General features: G+C 38.9%; 1 protein-coding gene and 1 pseudogene across 1 annotated transcript in view; both read right to left on the reverse strand.

The window, feature by feature from the left end:
* The window catches only part of THSD4 (thrombospondin type 1 domain containing 4), a 927,982-nt gene that overhangs the window by 715,650 nt on the left and 188,364 nt on the right, over positions 1-23,968 (reverse strand). The window contains exon 5 of the mRNA XM_069098174.1: positions 17,118-17,577. Within this exon, the coding sequence (XP_068954275.1) occupies positions 17,118-17,577 (460 nt within the window). The remainder of the gene's footprint in view (positions 1-17,117; positions 17,578-23,968) is intronic.
* LOC138168519 (cell division cycle-associated protein 4-like) lies at positions 1,583-3,598 on the reverse strand (annotated as a pseudogene).

Consider the following 23,968-nt stretch of genomic DNA (forward strand, 5'->3'; position numbering starts at 1 on the left):
GGAGAGAGGTATTGATCATTTTTTATTCTATGAAAAATAATAGCATGAGCAAGGTTTAGGGTCAGAAAAGCACATGATAAATTCAGAAGTGGACAAGTTGGCTGGAACACAGGATGTCTGAATGTGAAAATATGAAACAAGATTGAAATGAAGAAGGTTGAAATTTATCAGTGCAGTGGGGGAGAGAAGAGTGGAACATGAAAGATTTTTGTGCAAAGATTGGTATGATCACATATACTCAAGTTTATGCTGGCATTGGTAGGAAGCATGAGATGGAGAAGGAAGGAAGTGAAGGTAGAAAGTCCGATGGAGTAAGTTTGATAGTTGGAAGGGATCTAAGAGATCATCTAGTCAAGGGATTCTTAACCTATTTTTTTTTTTGCATCATAGACTTGTTTAGCAATCTGGTGAAGCCTATTGACTATTTCTCAGAATCATGTTTTTAAATGCACAGGATAAAATACAGAGAACTGCAAAAGAAACTGATGTTATTATATAACTATTGTTACACTTTTATAAAAAATGGACCCCCACATTAAGAACCCCTGAGAAAACTAAGATCCAGAGAGGTGAAATTACTTGTCCAATGTCAAAGTAGATTAAGATCCCTGCCAACTCAGACAACTTAAGATTGATACTAACATACTGAGAGACTGTATAAGAAATACAGGTAGACAGGTTGTCGAAGATCAGCATGCAAACACAAAAGAGACTGGATATAAGAAAAAAGAGGACCCATAGCAAAACTGAGAGGATGCTGATAGGTAGGGACTCTCTTGAGCAAGGTGCTCCTCCTGTGTCCCTCACCCAGGATGATAACAGAATACAGGTTATGAGTGGGCATTAGCCCAAAGATGGAGGCAAAAAAAATGGAGATAAAAAGGTACACTGGAGAGAAATAAAAATAGGAAGGAGAAAGGAGCAGAGGGAGGGCTATTTACAATAGTTAGTTCTAAAACTGAACTTAAAGCAATTAATTCAACTTGGTAACCATTTAGCATCAATTATGTACAAGACAGGGACAGCTAGGTGGTGCAGTGAATAGAGCACTGGCCCTGGAGTCAGGAGGACCCAAGTTCAAATTTGGCCTCAGACACTTGACACATTTACTAGCCATGTGACCTTGGGTATGTCATTTAACCCCAATAGCCCTACCCTCCCCCCTCCAAAAAAAATTTATGTACAAGACATAATTTGGTGATACTGTAACAAGTCACTACAAATTATTCTGATTACACTTATCAAATCTGGTGTAGCGGAAATTCATGTCATAGAAACTCTGCCCCTGACTATAACTCCCAGAATCCTTTAAGGACAAGACACACATGAGTTCCCTGCTTTTTATCTCTGAGTTAGACAGGACTTGACTCATTCCTACTGACTTCTCTGTTTAAAAAAAAGTGGGATATTTCTTCACCAGGTATAGAGTCAGGCAATGCATGGAGAGAGATATCCTCCATGATCATCATTTTTCTATCCTTCGTTTTCTTTTGTTTTTGCTTTTGTTTTTTTAGTATACAACTTTTTTTTTTATTTTAAGCAGACTACAGTCTGATAAAACAAAATTCCAGGCATAGCTTAATACAGTAAAATTGGACTTTTCTCATTCTAACAGTAATATTTAAGCTACCCTTTCCTAAATGGATACCTCAACATATTAAATACACTCTGCAACAAATGTATTTCTTATTTAAAGTAGATAAAAGACCTAAGCAACACATTTCAGAGGAAGAACAGCCATACAGAAAACTCACACCAGAGTAAAACATACTAATTTAGATAAACAAAAGAAAACAATAAAAAGAGATTCAAAGGCCCCAATAACACTTTACTTAGTAGTAATTAATGCAAGAGTTTTCCCACATAAACAGATTTGACCCTAGATTTCAATGATAAATAATTCACTGTGATGACATTCACATATAAATACACATAAATAAAACCCTAAATAATTTATATTCAGAATTAACATGAAACATGGCTTTAATAGAACGGTATCTACAATTGGCATTTTTTTCCTTCTAAAAATGCTCAAGTATAAAAAGCAATACAAGTTTCTCAACTTTAATAAAGAACTACACGATTATGAAAACAGCTCTTACATATTAAAGCATGTTGTATATTTACAGTTTACTGAACTATATAATATATAGTTCATTCTGAAAAATGAAAACCCTTTTAAAATTTTAACAGAAAAACACCAATTCCAAGTGTTTATGCTATGACAAAGTTACTGAAGTAGCAGCAGAAAGGACATTTATAGTAAAAATACACTTTTAGGAAAATAGCTGGAAAATCTAAACACTGATAAAAGTATAAAAAATTAAAAAAAAAATTTAAGAGGCAAAACATTGCCCAAAACATACAAAACTGATAAAAAAAATCTAGCTAGACTAATAAAGTTGAAGACTGGAGACTGTAGCTGAAAAAGAAAGGGGAAAGGTAAAGGAATCAGGAGTTTTTAAGTACAGGCCCTGAAAAACAGGTTAAATGAAAAGTCAACAACCCATTGTAGCAGTCTCTCCCTGGGCCTTGAGGAAGAAAAAGTAAGTACATTAAGCCTAAGCTTGGAAGTTTCATACCCTGCAACTATTCACTAAGAGTATATGTTTAAATTTCAGAGAACAAACCAAAATTGTCAAAGGCATCTTAGCTTTAAAGATAACACTATTTCACAAAATGAAGTGCTTTTTAGCTTTTATGTAGATTACACATACATTTGATAGTAAACTATTTGAAGGCTTGTTTTTTTCAAACGTTCTCAACTTCTTTAAAGAATCATGCTTTTTATTTTAACCATTTCAAGATTCAGCAAGGATTTCCACAAGATGGTCAAGCTCATTTATATCAGATTTACAATTTGAGTTAGAATTTGTGGTTGTTTGAGATGAAAAGCTCTCAAGCACATCACAATGTCCCTTTTTTGTGTTGCTCATCATTCCTGTTAATACTGTATCAATATCATAGTAAGAATTGTCAACAGCTGAAAATAAGTCTTCTACAGAATTAGGATTTTTGTTCTCCAAAGTTTGAAATATTTGATCCAGTGACTTCTGAAAGTTTTCCCTATTTTCTTGAAGGTTCTCCATTTCCCAAACATTACTTTGAGGGCTTCTTGGAGCTTGTACTGATGTAACCGTGGACAGGTCAGAAATAATATGTTGGGACTGTACATCTTCAAAGTCTTTTGAGAAACTACTATAATCTGGAACAAGTTTCCCTTCACCCTGTTCTTTTGTTGAACAACAAAGGATATCTGATGATACTAGGCAATCAAGAGAAGCCTGTCCTGTGTTCTGAGCATTTATTGCTTGCCAAGTTCCACCCTGGATCATTTCTTCTTGTATTTGCCTTACAGTATTTGCAATACAACCCTATTGACACAGATGAGATTCAACAAGCATGTGGCACAACTGAAGCTTTACCAGAGACATATCTAAAAGTGATTGCCACTGAAGATTATACGAGGGAACAGACTTAAAACCAGCCAGGGTTCCTTCAATGTCTTCCACACCATCAAAACATTTTCTCTTTATTCCTCTTGCAAACATTGTGTCCTTCAGAGGAAGAGAACAAAATTAACTAGGCATTTAAAAAACGTGTCTGTCATTTGCATTTTGAAAAAGTTGTGGCCAGTTCTTCATGTAAGGTTCAGAGATTTGCCTGATCCATCTATGTGTTCTCCACAGCTCTTTGTACATAGTAAGCATTCAATAAATGTTTGAAGGAATAAGAGTAAACACTTTGCACTAGAGATTTAAGATGTCCCCAGCAGCTCTGGATGGAGTTACAATGGCTGGTAGAAGAGATTTTCCATTACTCAAAGTACGTTTCCTCCTCCACCACGAGAAGCTGGTTCTGCCAGGGAGGCGGCCCTGGGGATCCATTTGAAACTGGAGCTGCCTAGAGCCTCCGCTAGGAGGAGGGGCCTTCCGGGCTGGGGTAGATGGGCTACACGCACGTATATTATAAGGGGAGGGGGGCAATAAAGAGGTATGGCAAAGGGTGACGAGATGACAAAAATATACACGCAAGTAGGAAAAGAAAAAAAGAAATAGGGGGATTAGCCAGGAAAGGGCCGGTCCGAGGAGGTTGCCTCTGCCCCCTGGGTCAGGAGGGCCGAGGACCTCGAGGGAGCGGGCGGGAAAGGCAGGGGCCAGGCTGGGACCAAGCCGGCGTCTTTGTGCCGGCTAGGCTGGCGGCTCGGAGCCAGCCACACAAAGGCCAGGCCTGGTGAGCCCCGGCCCGGGGTTCCTATCCTTCATTTTCAAAATCTTGCATCTAGAGATGTCACTACATCTCACATGGGTCTCTGAAGAAATTACTTCAGAATTCACCTACACAATACCCTCAGAGCCTTTTGAGAAATGTAGTTCAGAAAGTAAACTGCACAAGTCCCCCAAATCAAGTCCATTGTCTCCAATACAGAGACTGTGATTATTACAACATTTTCTGTGGCACTGAGCCAAGAATGTAACCCATTCACCCACTGGGTTATAGTAGATTACACCTGCTAGAAAGAGAAATATCTCCAGGCAAAGAAACTCTGAGCCAGCTAGAGCCTATGTCATTTTTTGGTTAATTTTATCAACCCTTGGTTAATCTTTGAATGACTTTATAACCACTGAGTTATAAAACTGTGTCTAATGTAGGGGTGATTAATGTAGGATCCACAGAGTTCTAGGGATTGAATTCAAGTGGTTCATAACCTTGGGTGGGAGAAATTGTCTTCATTTTCACAAGCCTCTAATTAAAATTGATCCTTTCCTTCAATTGTGATTTCTTAAAATATTATTCTGAGAAAGGGTCCAAAGTCTTCACCAAACTTCCAAAGGGGTCCGTGACAAAAAAGAGATGAAGAGCCCATGGTCTAATGCTACTGGGGCAGCTATGTGGTTAGGTTGATATTTCATGACCAGTTTCATGCCACTGTGGGAATGAAACTACCCTGGGATTTCATTTCAAGGTGTGTTGGCTTCCAGACAAAAGAAAGTGGCATTGTAGAGGGAACAGGCAGAACTTACAGAGTCCTCCCTGCTATATGATTCTAGTTCAAGTCCCTTCAAAATGCTGACCATAACCTCCAGGAAAGCCAGGGAGGCTCCAGAAAGAAAGTCCAACATTGGATACATTCTGGGCAGTGAGCCTGAGGACATACCTGGAAAAAGAACTAAGACTAGTTTAAATATCTGTATTTGAATATTTCTGGGGCTTCCATCAGTGTTTAGCCAGAAAGTCACCCAAGGAGTGAGGAAAGTGGGAAGAGTAGATAGAGGTTGAAGTCTGTTTTAGCCTTTAACTAGAAAACTAGGCCTCGATAAAAAAATAATGCAACCAAGAACTATGAAAAACAATTAATGAGGGCCATGATTCCTCAAAGCAGAGTATCCAGGACGCCAGTGAGGACAGGTTGATCAGAAGGCTGGGTTTATTGTCATAGATTGCTATGGGTAAGAGTGGTTCAAAGACAGATGTCAATCCAAGGAGATGACATGTAGGAGCAAAGCAGAGGGATGAGATGGACTCAGGGAATTTATGGAAGTAAAGCTAGAGAAATGGATCAAAAGCAGATAAGCAGCCAGAAGCCACAATTCAAAACCTAGCAGTGAATCAGTCAGGAGAATGGGAGGAGACCCAATGCACCAGAAATAAGGGGACTTTGAAAGTGAGGAAAAAACCATGGGAGAACTTTGGAGAAACCAAGTCCTATCTAAACATAACTCTCCAGCAACACTCTTTATATGACGTAGGTTACCAAAAACAATGGATAAATACAAGTGGGGGGTAGAGACTGAGCATTCACACATCTTTCTCAGCTTGTCCCAATTCCTTTGGTGGGTACCAGGATGACAAGTAAAACCTCCAAGCAACTTGATCTCAGGATTCTTGTGGTATGACTTCACATTTCTATTTGCTGAGGTCACAAGTCCTGTCTTTGACTGGTCATTGGCAGAATGCCTGGGGTTACTCAATATGGAAAGGAGGCACACACCCCTTCCCAAACACTACTAACTTGCCCAAAATCAGACTGTAGAACCAGGCTCTCCTAGCCAAAAAGATGAGCTCTCTAAGCCAGTCAGATCATTATGTCGTCAATGAGGCTTTAGGGGTGTTTGGTGGTTTTCTTTTTTCTTTCCCAAAGCAAAAATCATTTATGATGTCTTTTCTTCATAGTCCATAAAAACAGCACTTTAAAAAGGTAAATGGAATTGATTTCTCCCTCTGGTCACCTCCCAAATATCCAGGGAGAGAGTGGGTAACAGAAATCCACAGTTCACCTAAAAATACATTTTTAGTTTTCATCAACATCATCAAGCATTTATTAAGCCCTTACTATGTGACAGGCACTGTACTAGTATTGGATATACAAAGAAAAGCAAAATCAACTTGGGTATAGTGACTGGGGTTTATAGAATCCCCAGCTCCTGGAGTGGCTGAGGCTGGTGGACCACTTGTGCTTTGGATTTATGAGAAGCAGTAGGGTTAAAGGCAATCAGATGTCAGTTACTAGCCACAAGCTCTCTAGGGAGGGAAGAAGTAACCCAGATCAGAATCAGAGCAGCTCAAAACTTCTAGGTCAGTCAGTAGGGGTAGCCACCCATAAAGATGAAAGAAGAGCAGCCAGAGGGAGGAAAGGAGAAAGCATTTATGAAGTAACTACTGTATGCCAGGCACTGCACTAAGTGCTTTACAAATAATGTCTCATTTGAACCTCACAACAACTCTGTTATTATCTTCATTTTACAGTTGATAAAGTTGAGGCAAACAATAGTTGCCTAGGATCCCTCAGCTAGTAAGTTATCTGAATCCAGATTTGAATTCCAGTCTTCCTGTCTCCAGGCCAGATGTTCTATCCATTAAACTACTTAGCTGTCTCTCAGGGGCTGCTGTACTTCCAGCCTGGGTGAGATATGGAAATCAGCCTCAAAAAAAGTCCCACTTTCAAGAAATTCACATTCCAACAGAGGAGAAGACAGGTCAACAACATACAGTGTAAATGGGACAGTCTGAGAAAGAAGACAATGAGCTTCAACCTTCTGTCATATGAATTCTTTTAGCAGATATTAGGGGAGTCAGTTTAGAGCTAGGAGAGACCTTACAAGCCATCTGGTCCATCTCCATCACCACCACTTAATTTTAGAGAAAATGAAGCTAAGGCCCAGTGAGGCAGAATGATTTGCTCTAGGTCACACTTAAAAGTCAGAGGGAGAATCTGAACCCACAACCTCTCATCTCCAGAACCACAGAACTTTCAACTGCATCACAATTATTTCCCTGACCAATTCAGCTTTTGGAATAGGGATATAATAAGATCAAACAAGCAGACAGACCAAAAAAATTCTAGGTCAGCAATTTAGAGTAGAAATAAATCCATTAAACAATCTAGAATCTAAATAATTTAAATTTGTCTAGATAGCGTATAGCATTCTAGCCAGTTTGAGAGCTGCTGTTCTATAAGGAAAATTTGAGCCAGACAAGGCCTTTCCTGGAGAACTTTTCTAGTACAACTCCATGAAATCTATTATACCTAGTACTTCAGCCCCCTTTTCTTTGCTTTGTATAAAAAGCAGAAATTTTGTCTGCATGTTAATGCAGAGGAACAGTGCTCTAATATTGATTCTGCCACTGACCACCTATGTGAACATGGACAGCCTGTCTAGGTCTCATCTATAAAATAAGGCAGTTGAACCAGATGTGCTTTCTAAGTTCCCTTCCTACTCTCACATTCTGTGTGTGTGTGTGTGTGTGTGTGTGTGTGTGTGTGTGTTAAGCACAGGAAATCAGAACCTGATGGAAGCTTGACTAGATCCATCTCTTGCCCAATATGGGAATAAAGTGAATACTTAGGAATCAGCCACAAAGAACAGGATTCAAATAGCCTTGGTCCAGTTGCTAATAATTATAAGCATGTATAACAAAAAAAGTAATGTTAAGTCCAGAGATGCTGGAAACTATCAAACCAGACACAATGTTTCTGGAGAGCCAGCATAATTATCATGTAATTAGGTTGTTGTTTTGTTTTTGTAGATGGCAGGTTCAAACAGAGCCAAAGGACAAGAGTGGCTTCTATGGTCTTGATAGTATCAAATTCTGTTCCACATTTCATCTACTGAGTGAATTTTGTGTAGCTCTCTTCTTGCCATAGACATCAAATAAAGGAACAGCAAAGAACTAGAAAGAAAATAGGTGCTTCTTAACTGGGAAGTGGCAACAAGGGGAATAATTTGTATAATAATCCCACAAATACATAGAAAAACACTGAAAGCCTTCAGAACTCTGATCAAGGCAGCATCCAATCACACTTCACTGACCATTCCTCTGACCTCTTGTCAGAGAGTAGTGGCCAATAGATAAAAATAGCATCTATTTTCAGACATGGACAACTGTTTTATTTTGCTTTGCTGTATTTATTTGTTCCAAGGAAGGGGGTGTTATTGGATGGGGACAGTGATGACAAAAAAGAGCCACTAGACAGCTCAGACAGCTCAAGAAGTTCAACATTATGCCAAAATCTAGGTCAATCTTTAACCTTCTTATAAACTTCCTTCATCAGTATACTTTGCTGTTACTTTCCCTAGAATTGTTGTCCAGTGGTTGCATACTCCTAGCTATTCCATAAAAGACTTCCATTACTGCCAGGGGGAAAATAACTGTTTCCAGCCATCTGATTCATCCCTCCCATCCACTTTATCCCTACTTGCCAAAAATACCATTTCTGATCTGCCATTCTCTTTCACTGTGCCCTCTGTAATGCCTGTTGCATGATTAACAAATTTCTTCATATCTTATACCTCTTCCTCTCTTGCTCCCTCTACTTTTTGGCACTCACTGAGAGTGAGTGGCTCCTTCCTGACAACCTGCATCCCTAGACACTCTTTCCAATACTGGCTACATACTCATTCTGACTTCTGACTCCTGCTCATGGTGGAGGATTGAGAATGTCACTTGCTTCTAGTATATAGTACAATGCCTGGTGCATAGTAGGTGTTTAATAAATGCTTGCTAACTTGACTTTGTTGATTTGTTTCCAACTGTCACTTTCAGATACAGCCTCTAATGACATCATTCAGCAGCTTCTCATCTCTGAGGTTCATCAAATCAAAGTTTATCACTCAAAAACAGATTCTGGTAGCTATTGTAAACACACTCCTAGGACATCCTTCCTTTCTTATCAATGAGTCCAGTTTGGGGTTCATGACCTTCCTCTCTACCCCAAACCTTGCCTCCAGTCTAGAATGTTTCAACAAGTTATGGTATGTGATTGTGATAAAATACTACTGTGCTAAAAGAAATGATGAACTCAATGATCTCAGAAAAACATAGATAGACTTGCACAAAATAATGAAGAGTGAAATGAGCAGGACCATAAGAATGCTGCATTTTGTAATAGCAATATTGTTTTAAGAACAATTTTGAGTGAATAAGTCATTTTGACTATTGTAATACCCAAATCAACTACAAAGGGCATATGAAGATGCTATCTGCATCCAGAGAAAGAACTGTTAAATAGAAGTATATATAGAATAATTTTACATAGGTGTGTATGTGTGTGTGTATACACACATATTTGCGCCTAATGGTAGCCATCTCTAAAGTGGGAAGAGAAAAAAAGGTGAAAAAAGAAATTTACATGATAACTTTATTATATATTTAAAAGGAATAGCAAGTTGTACATAATAGATTTACAGTTTTATATGCAACCATCTTTTTTATTATTCTATATTATTCTATATTTGTTTTATATCAAATTAAAAATAAAATAAATTTTTAAAAAAGAAGCCATATTGACTGGGATCTTTACAAATTTGCTAGCTAACTTCAATTCCTCGAAAAATCTATCAACACTTCCTGTTCTCTCACTCTTTTTTAAATCTTCTCCAATCTAGTTTCTCACTTTACTATTCAATAGAAAATGCTCTCTCCAAAGCTACCAAAGATTTTTGAATTATCAAATATAGTGCCCTTTTCTCAATCCTCATTCTTCTTGTCCTCTCTGCAACATCTGATAGTGTTGAATACCTGTAACTCCTGTGGCTACTAGCTTCCATTTACTTTGTATTCATTTTTTGTGTTAGGTTGTCTCCACCATTAAAGTGTAAATTCCTTGAGGGCAAGGACTATTTTGTTATTTTTTTTCATTACATCTCCAAAGCCTAGCATGGCCCATAATGTCACCTACAGTAAGTATTTAATAAATGCTTGTTATCTGATTTATATGTAATTTATATAATCAGGGGATTCTGTTACCTCCCACCTCTTCCTCATCTACTCTAGTTATAGTAAGTCCCACAGAGCATGCCTGGAATAGGGGTCCTTTCAGTCACACATCTGTGTTGATCCATTAGGGTAAACATATGTGCTGACTCAGTACTGAAGAAACTGAAGCTTTGAGATGAGTAGCACAGAAGGCCCTAGGGGTGTCTTGGTCCTTGTGGCAGCAGTAAGGAGGTGGCTGCTTCATAGAGGATTAGCCACTGAGATGTGGAAGCTACCCATTCCCTTGATAGTTGAGGAGTGTTATCTTACTTTCTGGTGCTCTCTTTCTTCCTATCCATCAAAATCAAGGCTCTTGTATACTTTTACTGTAAGGGTGAGGAAGGGGGCAGTCCTCTAAGGACAGGGCCATTCCAGACACTGGCAGAAAATACAAAATTACTGCATATGGCAGCCAACATATGTGAGCTTAAGACTGTAGCTCCATGGCCTTGCTGCTTCTCCATTTCTTTCTGGAGTATAAGTGACTAAATATTGATCCTGAAAAGGTGTTTCTAGTCTCAGAGGTAACCTGATGGCTGTGAGAAGTCAGTTGCTTTTGGGCTTTTCAGCTAGAACTCAGTAGCAGCAGGAGGGATTTCTGCATTGGAAAAGTTGACCATTCAAGAGCCCAAACTCTAGCCTAGATTGTTAGAAGACACGGACCTTAGGAAGAAGAGTGCCAAGTCAAGTCAAAGGTGAAAATGCTAGCTCGGTATTCCTAATAAAGGTTTAACATTTTTATGTGCTAAGTATACTGTCATCCTTTCCCATGAGAGTATAACAGTAGTTGCAAGTTACTGTTTTATTTTTAAGTTTTGTTAATGCTCACTTGTGAGTCTTTATTTTTTTTAACATTTCTTTTGTGTAGAGGAAATTATATATATATAGCACCAAGAGTATTTCCCTGCTTCAAAGAAGCACTAAGCATGAGATAAATCAAAATTTGAAGTTATTTTCCCTGGGGCTCTTGACTAAGAGCCAGAGATTTCTAATAAGTGGCTGGCCCCTCTCTTTAGGGGCCAGCCTCTCACTAGGACTAAACTTGGTGTATGCACATAGACCCAGGATAGGGGCCTCTAATTTCCAGAGCAGGCAACTCTAAGATTTTAGTTTGCAGAGATGGTGCTGACCTGCATTGGTAGAGAGATGTTTTCTAATCAGAGAGGACCCTATGCCAACAAAATCACAGGTCCAGTCCCTATGCCAATGGGAACTGCCATCAGAGCAATACAGATGTTGATTTTTCTCACTCTCTTCTTACTTCTTGGCAATCTGGCTTCCAACCTCATCATTCAACCAAAACTGCCCTCTCCAAAGTTACTAGTCACCTGATGACTGCGAAATCTAGTGGTCTTTTCTCAGTCCTGATCCCTTTTGACCTCTCTGTAGCCTTTGAGAGTATCAATCATCCTCTTCTCCTTGGTATTCTCTTCTCTCTCCTAGTTCCTCTCCTATCTGGCTGCCTAGCCCTTCTCTCTCTCCTTTGCTAGATCTTCATCCAAGTCACATCTATAAACTGTGGGGGTGTCCCAAGGCTCTGCCCTGGGCCCTCTTCTCTTTTTCTTTTATACTTATTTCACTTGGTGATCTCATTAGCTCCTACAGTTTCAATTATTATCTGTATGCAAATAACACTCAGATCTACTATTCTAGCCCTAACGTCTCCTTGGACTGTTGATCTTGAATCTCCAACTGCCTATTGGACATCTCAAGATGGATGGATATCATTTAGCCATCTTAAACTCAGCATGTCCAAAACTGGATTCATTATCTTTCTCCTTAAACCCTTACCCTCTTCCTAATTTCCCTATTACACCATCATCCCAGGCACCCAGGCTCACAGATTGACTCCTCAGTCTCTCACTTCCCCATAACCAATCAGTTATCAAGTCATTTTGAATCTGCTTTCCTAAAATCTTCCCTCTATTCCTCCATCTTGCCTCAGACATTGAAATCACCTCATCATCTCACACCTGGGCTACTTTTCCTCAAGTCTCTCTTCACTCCAATCCATTCTCCACTCAACAAAAGCTTCATCTCTGACTATATCACCTCCCTATTCCATAAACTCTAGTTGTTCCCCATTTAACTTTTAAAGTCCTTCATAATTTATCCCCTTCCTACCTTCCCAGGCTTCTTACACTTTACTCCCACAAATTCCAATCCACTGACAATGGATGGCTTCCTTGTTCTTTGAATACAACCCTGCATCTCCTGACTGCAAGCATTTTCTCTGGCTATCCCCCAAGCCTTGTACACTCTCCTTCCTCATCTCTGCCTCCTGGCTTCCCCACCTTCCTTAATGTCTCAACTATAGTCACATTTTCTACAAAAAACCTTTTCCAGTCATTTTGAATTTTAGTGTCCCTTCTAAAATAACCCCCCAAATTGATCCTCCATATACTTTGTTTGTACATAGTTACTTGCATGTTTTCTCTTCCTGTGGACTGAGAGCAAGGACTGTCATTGAGGTTTGTTTGTCTGTTGATAAGTACATAGTGCCCCACACCCAATAAGTGCTTAATAAATTCTAGTTGAGTAATTGACCGAACATTCACTTCTACAATTACAAAACTGATAAATTTCTATTTTGGGGGAGGTGGGAGGATGGAGGATTGATTAGGGACTTGCCCAGTCTTAATCATCTCCCTTTTACATATCAAGATAGAATTTAGGCATAGACAAGATAAAGTAGAAAAAGTTCAGGCTCTGGAGTCAAGAGTTTCTGGGTTGGAACCCTGCCTTTGTCATTTACTACCTTTGTCTCCTTGGTTAAGTAACATAACTCTCTGGTATGAAGTTCCTTGATCTAGAATGTAACAAGCTTTACATTAGAGATTATTACAGAATGTAAATTCCTTTAGAGGATAGACTTTTTTTCATTCTTTGGATTTCTATCCCCATAACCTAACAAAAGTCTTGATACATAGTAATCTCTCTCTGTCTGTCTCTCTGTCTCTCTCTCTCTCTGTCTGTCTCTCTGTCTCTCTCTCTCTCATAGTAGTCTCTTAATAAATACCTATTTATGATCGATGGTCAGTTAAATGATATGGCTCTGAGATACTTTCCAATGCTAAATCTATGATCCTATGACTTTGGCAAGAACAAAGTTACCAAAGAGATCCAAGGATAAATTCCTTTTAGTAACATAAAAAAAAATAACTATCATTTTAACCCCATTTACTACAGACCATTTCACTCACTGATTTTGTAGTCTTTTGACATTAAGGGAAATTAAAAATGAGAGAAGGATCAAATTAATCAATCAATGAGCATATTAAATATGTATTAAATATATTATGTGCCAGGCACTGTGTTAGGCACTGAGGATATGGAATGAAACAATCCCAGGTTCTGCAGGATATCTCCAAAATCTTAGTGCAATTTTAGGTTTAAGCTATTAAGCTTAGCACTGTACTAAAACTCTTTGAAGAACCCTGTATAAGTTATGTGGAATAAATATAAGGTGAATAAATACAAAAGAATTAAGTGAAAAATAATTTAAGAGAGATAATTAGTCCTAGTAGTTAAGGGATTAGTAGTCTTCAGGTTGAACAAGAGTTCTAGGGTCTGTGAATTTTTTTTAATATATTTATTTTGATAAGTAAATTTCAATGTAATTGATTTGCTTTGCTGTTTCATTTTATACACTTAAAAACATCCTTTTGAGGGGCAGCTAGGTGGCACAGTGAAACTGGCCCTGGAGTCGGGAGGACCTGAGTTCAAATCCAGCCTCAGACACTTAACTAGCCGTGTGACCTTGGGCGAATCACTTACCCCAATTGCCCTCCAAAAAAAAAGCTAAATAAATAAATAAAACTAAGATAGGTAGGGCAAGTGTTAAAAATAAAAACATCCTTTTGAGAAGGAATCCATCAGCTTCCAACTATCAAAGGGGTCCATGACTCAGAAAAGGTGAAAAAGCCCTGCTATAGAAGGTAGTACTTGAGCCCCATCTTGAAGGAAGAGAGGGAGTCTGTGAAGCAGAGAAAGGCAAGGAGGGAGCTCACTCCAGGCATAGGGAATGGCTAATACAACATCACCTGAGAGGGGAGATGGAAATGTCACATAGGAGGAATAAAGAGAAGGTCAATTTGACTGCACAGTAGAGTGTGAGAAGGGAGGTCATTTCTAGTGAAGTTGGAAAGATAGGTTACAGTCAGATCATGAAGGGCTTTAAAAAGTAAAGGGAGGAAGCAATGGAGAGTCACTGAAGTTGGTTGAGCAAAGTAATAGCATGGTCAGATTTATACTTAAGGAGAATTACTTGGGAGGCAAGAGGCAGAATGAGTTGAACCCGGTAGAGATTTAAATCAGGAAGCCCAATTAAAAGACTGTTGCAATAATCTAAGTGAGAAGGAGTAAAGGCCTGAATGGTGGCAGCTATTTGAGTATAGAGGAATCAGATTAGAGAGATTTTGTGAAGATAGAAACAGTAAGATTTGAAAACTGATTTGATATGTGGAATGAGAATGAGGACATAATGCTGACATTATGAACCTGGGAGACTGGAGAGATGGTGGTGTGCCTTTTTAAAAGAGGCAAGTATGAACAAGGGGAGGGTTTGGTTTGGGGGAAAAGATAATGAGTTCTGCTTAGGCCATGTTACAGAGTTTGTATAATCTCTAAACTCCAAAAGAGCATGGGCAGTACAGATATCCTAGAGGGGATTACTGCTTCCAGTTTGTGTTGTACTAGATCTCCAAGACACTTCCTAACTGAAATCATAAGACTCTCTCACTAGAACCCATCTCACACCTGTAGCTGCTGAAAATCCCAGGTGACCCAGGACATTTAACCAAGCAGCAACAGGGAAGGTCTCTCGTTCAGTAACATCTACACTGAAGAGATCTTCAGGGCTTGAGCCTGACATGAGACGCGATGGCCTAAATCAGAATGAAGAAGGAATATGTGGGAGATGAACTAGACCCAGGTAAAGTGAGGAAAGAGCAAGCTTAATACTTTACAAAAGTGCTGCAATATCAACACTAACAATATCGAACATTATTGCTTTAAAGTTCGTAAGACACTTTTACATCAGCACTTTTTATCCTTACAAAAATCTTTATGAGGTAGATATGATTCTCTCCATTTTATCAAGGCACACAGCAATTAGTATCTGAGGCAGGATTTAAATTGAGGTCTTCCTGATTCCAAGTCTAATGTTCTGATCACTAGACCACCGAGCAAAAACTCCTTTCAGGCTTTCTGTAGGCCAGGCCCCAGACACTTGACACATTGTGAACTGAGCTATTACCCATAAGAAACATACATGCCTATAAATTAAAGCAACAGATCATTTGGCAAAAGTGAAATAACCGGTCTTAACAAATTTTCCCTTAAGAAAGTAGATTGAAGGACCATATAAATGCCAACAATAACACCTACTGGATTCTTTTTCTCTTGCATGATTCATATTCATTTACCAATTAGATTTTGGGTCAGGATGTTTTTCTGTTTCTTTGATTTTTAAAGGAAAAGAGGAGCCTTCTTTATTTGAAGAGTACATATGTTCAGTGAATGAGCTATATGCCCCAAATGCAAAACCATCTCCATAACCAGGGAATGAGGAAACCAGTAAAGATTTGATCAGCAACAATACTCTATGACCGTAACATTCTTTACATGGAGCAGCCTTGTGCTAATCCTATCTTGACATTCTCTACCCCTTGGGAGTAGATACTAGTGTCACATAACACAGAGTTAAGCCCAACCTCTCAGGGTCACTTCAATGCTGGAAAAGGAATCCAGATGAGGAAATAAGTATTTTATCAGTCTGTTGATAGAGCTGGGAATTGATGGACTCTTTTTGGAAAGTTATCTAGCAACATACAAGAAAACATAAAAAGCAGCCCAGACTCCCTACTCCCTCACCCCCATGCTTCTTGAGGGCAGGAAATACTTTGTTTTTATCTTTATGTCTCCACTCCCTAGGATAGTGCCTGGCACTTGTGGGGCACTTTAGAAGTGTTTACTAAATGAAGTATTTGGATCCAGTAATCCCACTATTAGGGTTACATCAAATAAAAGTTAATAAAATGGGGATGCAGAGATCTATCTTTATAAAAATAACTTTTGGGGTGACCAGGTAGTACAGTGAATAAGAGCACTGGCTCCAGTGTTGGGATGACCTAGGGATCAAATCTGGGCTCAGATACTCAGCACCACACCCAGAAATAACTGGCCATGTAACCTTCAGCAAGTTACTTAACCCTGACTGCTTGAAAAAAAAAAAACTTTTATTTGATATGGCAGAAAAACTAGAGATTTTCTTTATACCCATGGTTGAGGAATGGCTAAATAAAACTGGGGGATAGGAAATAATGGAACATTACTTGCACCATTAAAAATGAAAAGTATGAAGAATACAAAGAAATACATAAAGATGAACACAAAATGTTGCAAAGTGAATCCAGATATAACCAACTAGATAAAATATAACAACAGCAAAATCTAATAAGCATAAAGATTGGAAAAGATCAGTAAGTCACAGAGCAAATAAAATGTTGATAATTTTGGGGGGAAGGTAGAGTGTTTTATTTGCCTTTAGCAAACTAAATAATTTGGAATTTGTGGTTTATGAACGCAATATTTGTGTGACAATATTTTAGTTGGGGTGGTTATTAAATTTAGAATTACAATTATACCCCCCCCCACCAGCACCAACTACCAAATTAGGAATTCTGACATCTCAAGTCTCAAGGTAGCAATCCTCTTAGTAGATCAAAAGACAAGAAACCTTTGAAATCCTTAGTGTCGCAAACAGGGCTAAGAAAGACCGGTTGGTATCGGTGGAATCAGCCAGGGTAGGGCAAGAAGAAACGGAAAACAAAACCTGAACTGAAGGAGAATATACTTACATTAGTGTTGCAGAGCTTGTACTGTCGGTAAGCTCCAATGCACATGATCTCTGTAGATCGGTGAGGCTGAGAAAAACTGTGGGGTGAACGGACAGATGAACGGTGGGCCCCTCCACCGGGGCTGCTACTCACTTCCATGCCATGGAATAGACTTGGAGTTGCAGGAAAACCCTGGACACGTGCTAAAGATGGCTGGTAAATTGAGGACTCCACAGGCTGGAGTCTGGGCGGAGGTCCGTGGTTGCCTTGGTAGAGATGCCTGCGCTGTATAGCAGGGGCTGCTGGACGGCTGTAATGGGGACCAGAGTCCTCCTCCCCATGGTACCTTTGATGCTGAGCTGACTGCCTCTGTCTCCGAAGCCTCTGAGGGGGTTGTCCAGTGTCCGTTTGCAATGGTAATATGTATGGGGCTTTCCCATAGCCATATTTTCCAGGGGCAATGGGACTTCTGTTCCTACTCCTAAAAAGAAACAAAGAAAATAGTAGCTGTGATTTCTGATCAGCACTGCTCCAAGGATGCAGGAAGTAGGCCAAGAGGGAAAAAGCTTCCTTGGTGAGTCTCAGTGTCCTCATTAGTAAAATGAATGGGTTGAACTCCCTTAGAATTCTTTCCAGACCTAAATCTATGACCCTCAAGCACTGGATTACCTCTTTACATTTATGAGACCCTAAGTAAGTTCCTAGATCATAGGACTTGGGTTCAAATGGTGCTGCAGATATGTACTAAATCCTAACCAAGTTGCTTAACTTCTCCGAGTCTTAGTTTACTTGTCTGTAAATTGGATGTAGCAATAGCATCCATTTTATAGAACTGTTTGGGGTACTTAATGAGATAATATGGGTAAGGAAAACTCTTTCCAAACCTGAAATCATTATATAAATGAGAGTAGCTGCTTCTCCATCAATCAATCAACAAGCATTTATTAAGAAGCTACTATAAACTACATTTATTAAGAAACTACAATGCCAGCCACTGTACTAGGCATTGGGGATATAAACAAACTAAATAAAAAGTGAAACAGACTCTCTCCTCAAGGAGCTTACATTCTATCATGGGCAAGAACAAGCACATGTATAAGTACACATGGAATAAATATAAAGAGAATAAATACAAAGAGGCAACCTGGTATCCTGGCACTCTTAGAACCAGGAAGACCTAGATTTAATTTCTCCCACTGACATATACTAGATTATGACCCTGGTTGTTACTTAACCCCTATGATTGGGGTTAATAGATATGGACTATTTGTGCCTGAACTGTGGTAGAGTGTTCTAAGCTCACATTGGTCTGATCAGCCACAATCAGTCACACTGTACCTTGACTCCAACATAATGGTGTCATTTCAGTCTTCTTCAAGAACAAAGGACAGCAACCACTTCCTAAGATTCTAAATAGAAGAGAAGATGCCTGGGTAGGAATTCTGATCTGGGCATCTCCTAAATGTATGAAATTGCAGGTCCAATTTCAGGCCAGTTAAAATGCATTGTAATCGTAGGAGAGGGCACTGGCAGTTAGGGATTCATGTAGAAGATAGTCTTGAAGAAAGGGACTGTAGAAGAATATGTTTGAAAAAGTTCTAGGGAAAATTAAGTGTACAACAAGGGCCATATGTAACTTTCTGTCCAAGTGTTATCTATTGTTCTTTGGCATCTCTAAAAAAAAATAAAAAAACTTGGGACTATTCTCACAAATGACAGTAATACACAATAAACCCAAGATAACCTCTAGCCTTGGACAAGAGTTAGTTACTTGGCATGAGTAGTTAGTTCTGACTACTGTTTCCTTTCAATTTCCTAAAGTAATACCTATCACTTTACTCCCTGAAACTACTTTACTCTTGATCTCTTTCTGCTGCTTTCCTCATAATTCTAAAACAAAGAACTGGAAAGGAATTACTTTGGCAATAAGAACTCGTAGGTGGGAGTCTGAAGACCTGAGCTTTTGTCCTGGTCATTGACTAGTTGGTTTCCAGTCTTTCCCTACTTCTAAAATTACATGAGTCTACCATCATTTCATTTTATAGATAAGGAAACTGAGCCAGAGAGGTGACAGGACTTTATTCAAGGCAGTGAAAGCACAATGCTGGCACTTAAACCCAAATATTGGAACTCCAAATCTATTATTCCTTCCAAAAGCCCATGAAAATTACAAACTGTGGTCTAGCATTTTATAAAAATATTCCTCAGTCTCTCTTCTCCCTTTCGATTATGGTTCTACATCTTCAGCTTCTAGCAAGTATGTACTTCTGGTAAATGGAATCTACGGCCCTTCAGGGATATGACCATGGGAGAAGACATAGGGGGGAAAATGAGAAAAATCAGTATAGTTATATTGGTGGGAGGGAGCAGGGGGAAGTATTTTGATGTGGTAGTGGTATTTTAATTCATTCAGCTTATTTATCTTCCCTCCTACATTGGCTTCTGTTCCTGGTTTGTCAATCAGTGGTATCACCATCCGCCTAATAATGTCTCATGTTTGTAACCTTGAGGTGAATGTTGACTCCTTGCCCTCTCTGTCACCTTTTAAGGTGGGTGCTTTGGAGAGTTTGCCCTTGGTCTTCTATACCCTATCATTTTGCAATCTCACCTACTCTTACTGCTTCACTTGATACTCAAATATTTGTTTTCATCTATGACCTCTCTTAAATGCCAGACCCACATCTCCAACTGCCTACAAACCATCTCCCCCTGAATGTCCCATGCCTCACACATAATACTTGTAAAAGCTGGCTACTTTTGTCTGTGGCACCACCATTTATCCAAAAGGCATTGCTTGGAACCTGGAGTTATATTTGACCCTTTCTGCACTGATCTCACTCCTCACTTCCAATTAGTTACCAAATCATGTCACTTCTATAGAACATAACAAAAGATTTCATATTCATCCTCTACTTATTTCCGCTGCCACCACCCTAGTATAGGCCTCCCATCTTGGAAACTTCAATGGTTTTCTAATAAGTCTTTACACATCCATTCTCTCATCCCTATAATCCGTCTTCCACGCTAAGGCCGAAATAATCATTCCTATTCATTTATCCTTTCTCCCCTCCACTTCTTAGAATCCTTAGGTACCTTCAAGATTCAAGATACTTCCCTGTGTGAAGTCTTCCCTATTCTCCCTAGTTGTTGGTGCTCTATCACTCCTGAAATTATCTTTTTAACTAATCTACATAAACATTGTATTCTCCCAGTAGAATTGAAGCTTTTTGAGGGAAAGTACTCATTTTCTTCTACTTTTGGGCCCTTAGCATCTAGCATATCATCTCTCTCTGTTCAAGATCAAAAATACACTTTTAGAATTGTAATTTAACTGAATGCATATGTAACATCTTGTCATCTGATCAAATATCTTCAGGGCCCTCCTATCACTTAGTAATTTAATTTTAAACTCTGTTGCCCAGAATTCCAATAGCATCTATAAGGTATCACCCTACCTTTTCAATCTTATCATGTTACTTATGTACAAACATTCTTTGCTACAGTTAACCTGAGCTATTTTCTGCTCCTGATGTTCCGCGTGTTCCTGTCTTTGTATTTTTGTGCTACCAACATATATATGCCTTTTGGAGGGCAATTGGGGTTAAGTAACTTGCCCAAGATTACACGGCTAGTGTTTTTGTGTGGGTGTTAAGTGTCTAAGGCCGGAACCGAACTCAGGTTCTCCTGACTCTGGGGCCGGCGCTTTACTCCCTGTACCACCTAGCCTACCCTGTTAGCAACATATTTTTTGCCTGCTGAATTATTACCCATCCTGTAAACTCCAATGCCCATCTCCCCCATGAAGCCTTCCTTGATCCACCTTGTTGACAATGACTTTCTCCCTTAATCTCATTTGGCACTTTATTTTTGACCCCTCTTGTGGATTATTCATATATTACTGCATACTACAGTTATCTGTGTGTTATAATTGTCCCCCTACTGAAACATAAGCTTCTCCAGGGCAGGAACTTGATCTAATTTATACTTCACTAATTCACTGAATACTTAACAGAATATTTTATATATACAGTAAACACTTAATAAATGTGGAATTGGGGGCAGCTGGATGGCACAGTGAATAGAGCACTGGCCCTGGAGTCAGGAGGACCTGAGTTCAAATCCGGCCTCAGACACTTAACACTTACTAGCCATGTGACCTTGGGTAAGTCACTTAACCCCAATTGCCCTTCCCCCCACCTAAAAAGCAAAAATAAATAAATAAATAAATAAATGTGGAATTACTAGACAACAATTTGAAATTATGCCCAAAGGACTATAAAACTATGCATATCCTTTGATCTAGCAATACCACTACTAGGTCTGTATCCCAAAGGGATCATAAAAAAAGGAAAAATATGTATAAAAATATGTATAAAAATATTTATAGCAGCTCCTTTTGTGGTGGCAATGAATTGGAAACTGAGAGAATGCCTATTAATTGAGGAATGGCTCAACAAGTTGTGATATATGAACGTAATGGAATATTATTGTTCTATAAGAAATGGTGAGCAGGCAGATTTTCATAAAAAAAAAAAAACCTGGAAAGACCTGCATGAACTGATGCTGAGTGAAGTGAGTAGAACCAGAAAAACACTGTACACAGTAATAGCAGCATTGTGCGATGTCTGACTTGTTAGACTTAGCTCTTCTGAGTAAGACAATTCCAAAAGACTCAGGTTGGAAAATGGCATTCACATCCAGCTGTTAGACTGACTACCAAACTGAATGCAGATTGAAGCATACTATTATCTCCTTTTTCATTTTTTTTCTTTCTCATGGTTTTGTTCAACTTGATAAAGTTTATCAAATGATAAATTGTTCAACTTGAAAAGGATACAAGTGGAGGGAGTGTTGGTGCATGATCTTCTATCTGCAGATGGTTGTACATTCAATGCAGCCTCTTAAGCTGAGATGCAACAAAGTATGGATCAGTTCTCTGCTGCTTGTGTTAATTTTGGCCTAACAATCAACACCAAGAAAATACAGGTGCTCCATCAGCCACCAACACACCATACATATGTGGAGCCATTGGTTGCAGCAAATGAAGAAGTTCTGAATACTGTAAATAAGTTCACTTACTTTGGTAGTGTACTTTTTAGGGATCTATACATTGATGATGAGGTTGACACACTTATTGCCAGAGCTAGTTCAATGTTTGGGAGACTCTGAAGGAAAGTGTGGGAGAGAAGAGGTGTTAGACTGCCTACCAAACTGAAGGTCTACACAGCTGTTGTTCTGGTCTCATTATTGTATGTCTGTGAAACCTGGACAGTATACAAGTGCCAGGAAACTGAATCACTTCCATTTGAATTAGGAAGATTCTGAAGATAATCTGGCAAGGTAAGATACCAGACACTGAGGTCCTTTCTTGAACTAACCTTACAAGCATTCAGACTCTGCTTCAGAGAACACATTACTCAAATGCAGAATAAACATTTGCCAAAAATGCTATCTTATGGAGAACTCACACAGGGCAAGTGCTCACATGGTGGTCAGAAGAAGTGATACAAGGACACTCTCAAAGTCTCTCTTAAGAACTTTGGAATTGATTGTGTGACAAAGGAGACACTGGCACAGGACTGCTCAGAATGGCATGCCCACGTCAGAGAAGGTGCTGTGCTCCTATAAGCAAAGCCGAATTGAAACAACACAAAGAAAATGCAGGATGAGCAAATTTAGAATATCCACTCCGAATGTTCACATGGACTATTTGTGCTCAACCTGTGGCAGAGCATATTGGTCTGACCAGCCAAAGTCCGGCACATTGAAACTTGACTCTAGCAGAGTGATGTAATTTTGGTCCATTTCAAGAATGAAGGACAACAAACCCCTAGCACTTAGCACAGTGCCCAGCACACAGCAATCTTATAGATGCTATTGGAATTCTGGGCAATAGAGTTTAAAAATAAAAATAAGTAAATGTGTAATTAAACTGAATAGAAATGCCTGAGAACAGAGCAAGCTTACTGTGTACACATATTGCATATGATCTATATGTAATGCATTTTCATATCCATTCGCCCTAAGTACTTCATTATATTCTAGATGACCCTGTGGAAAAAAATCTATTGAAACTACTGTTCTCATAAGCAAATACAAATAAGGATACAAGTTGCAGTGACAATGTGAGAATTCATTTTGAACAATAATATTTGCTATGAAGGTTTTCTTTTTTTGGTATTATTGCTCATTGGGAGGGGGAGGAAAAGATAACAAAGGTCTGTAAAACAAACAAAATGTTAAAGGGAACGCAAGTCTCTAACATCAGTTAGATTTTGCATTCATTATTATCTCTCCAAGATTACGACTGAATCACCTCCTATTTAACCCAGTAAACAGCAGAAATTTTTGTAGTATTTTATAGTTTGGAAAGGACTGGGAAAGTATTATCATCCCCATTTTGTCAGTGAAGAAATTAAAGCCAAGAGAAGGAAAATGATTTGCCTGCAGTCACAAAGCTAGTAAATGAAGGAACATAGAACCCAGGTCTCCTGACTCCAAATCCAAAAGGCTCTCCATTATACTTTGTTGCTTCCTCTTTTTGTTTTTAATTTTACTAATGTCTTTTGTTTTTTATATCAGTTATTTCTGGAAATAACTTCCTTTTCTTCCCTCTAAATTGAACCCGCCCTGGTAACAAAGAAAGAACATTGAGCAAAGACACTCTATACAAGAATTGAAGTTGACAATGCATTCAACTTTCTGACATTGGAAACTTGTCATGCCTCTTTGTAGGGAAAAGGGAGAAATTTTGCATTATCTCTTCAGGATTATTATTGGATTTTTAGCTTTTCAAAGTTGTTCCAAGTGAAATTTACATTTACGTTGTTACTATCTATATATAATGTATATATATACATATATATGAACTG

This window comes from Petaurus breviceps, unplaced genomic scaffold (genome assembly GCF_028583685.1).
Source record: "Petaurus breviceps papuanus isolate PSGF00001 unplaced genomic scaffold, PetGlider_PUasm1.0 37, whole genome shotgun sequence".
In the NCBI taxonomy this organism is placed as follows: domain Eukaryota; kingdom Metazoa; phylum Chordata; class Mammalia; order Diprotodontia; family Petauridae; genus Petaurus; species Petaurus breviceps.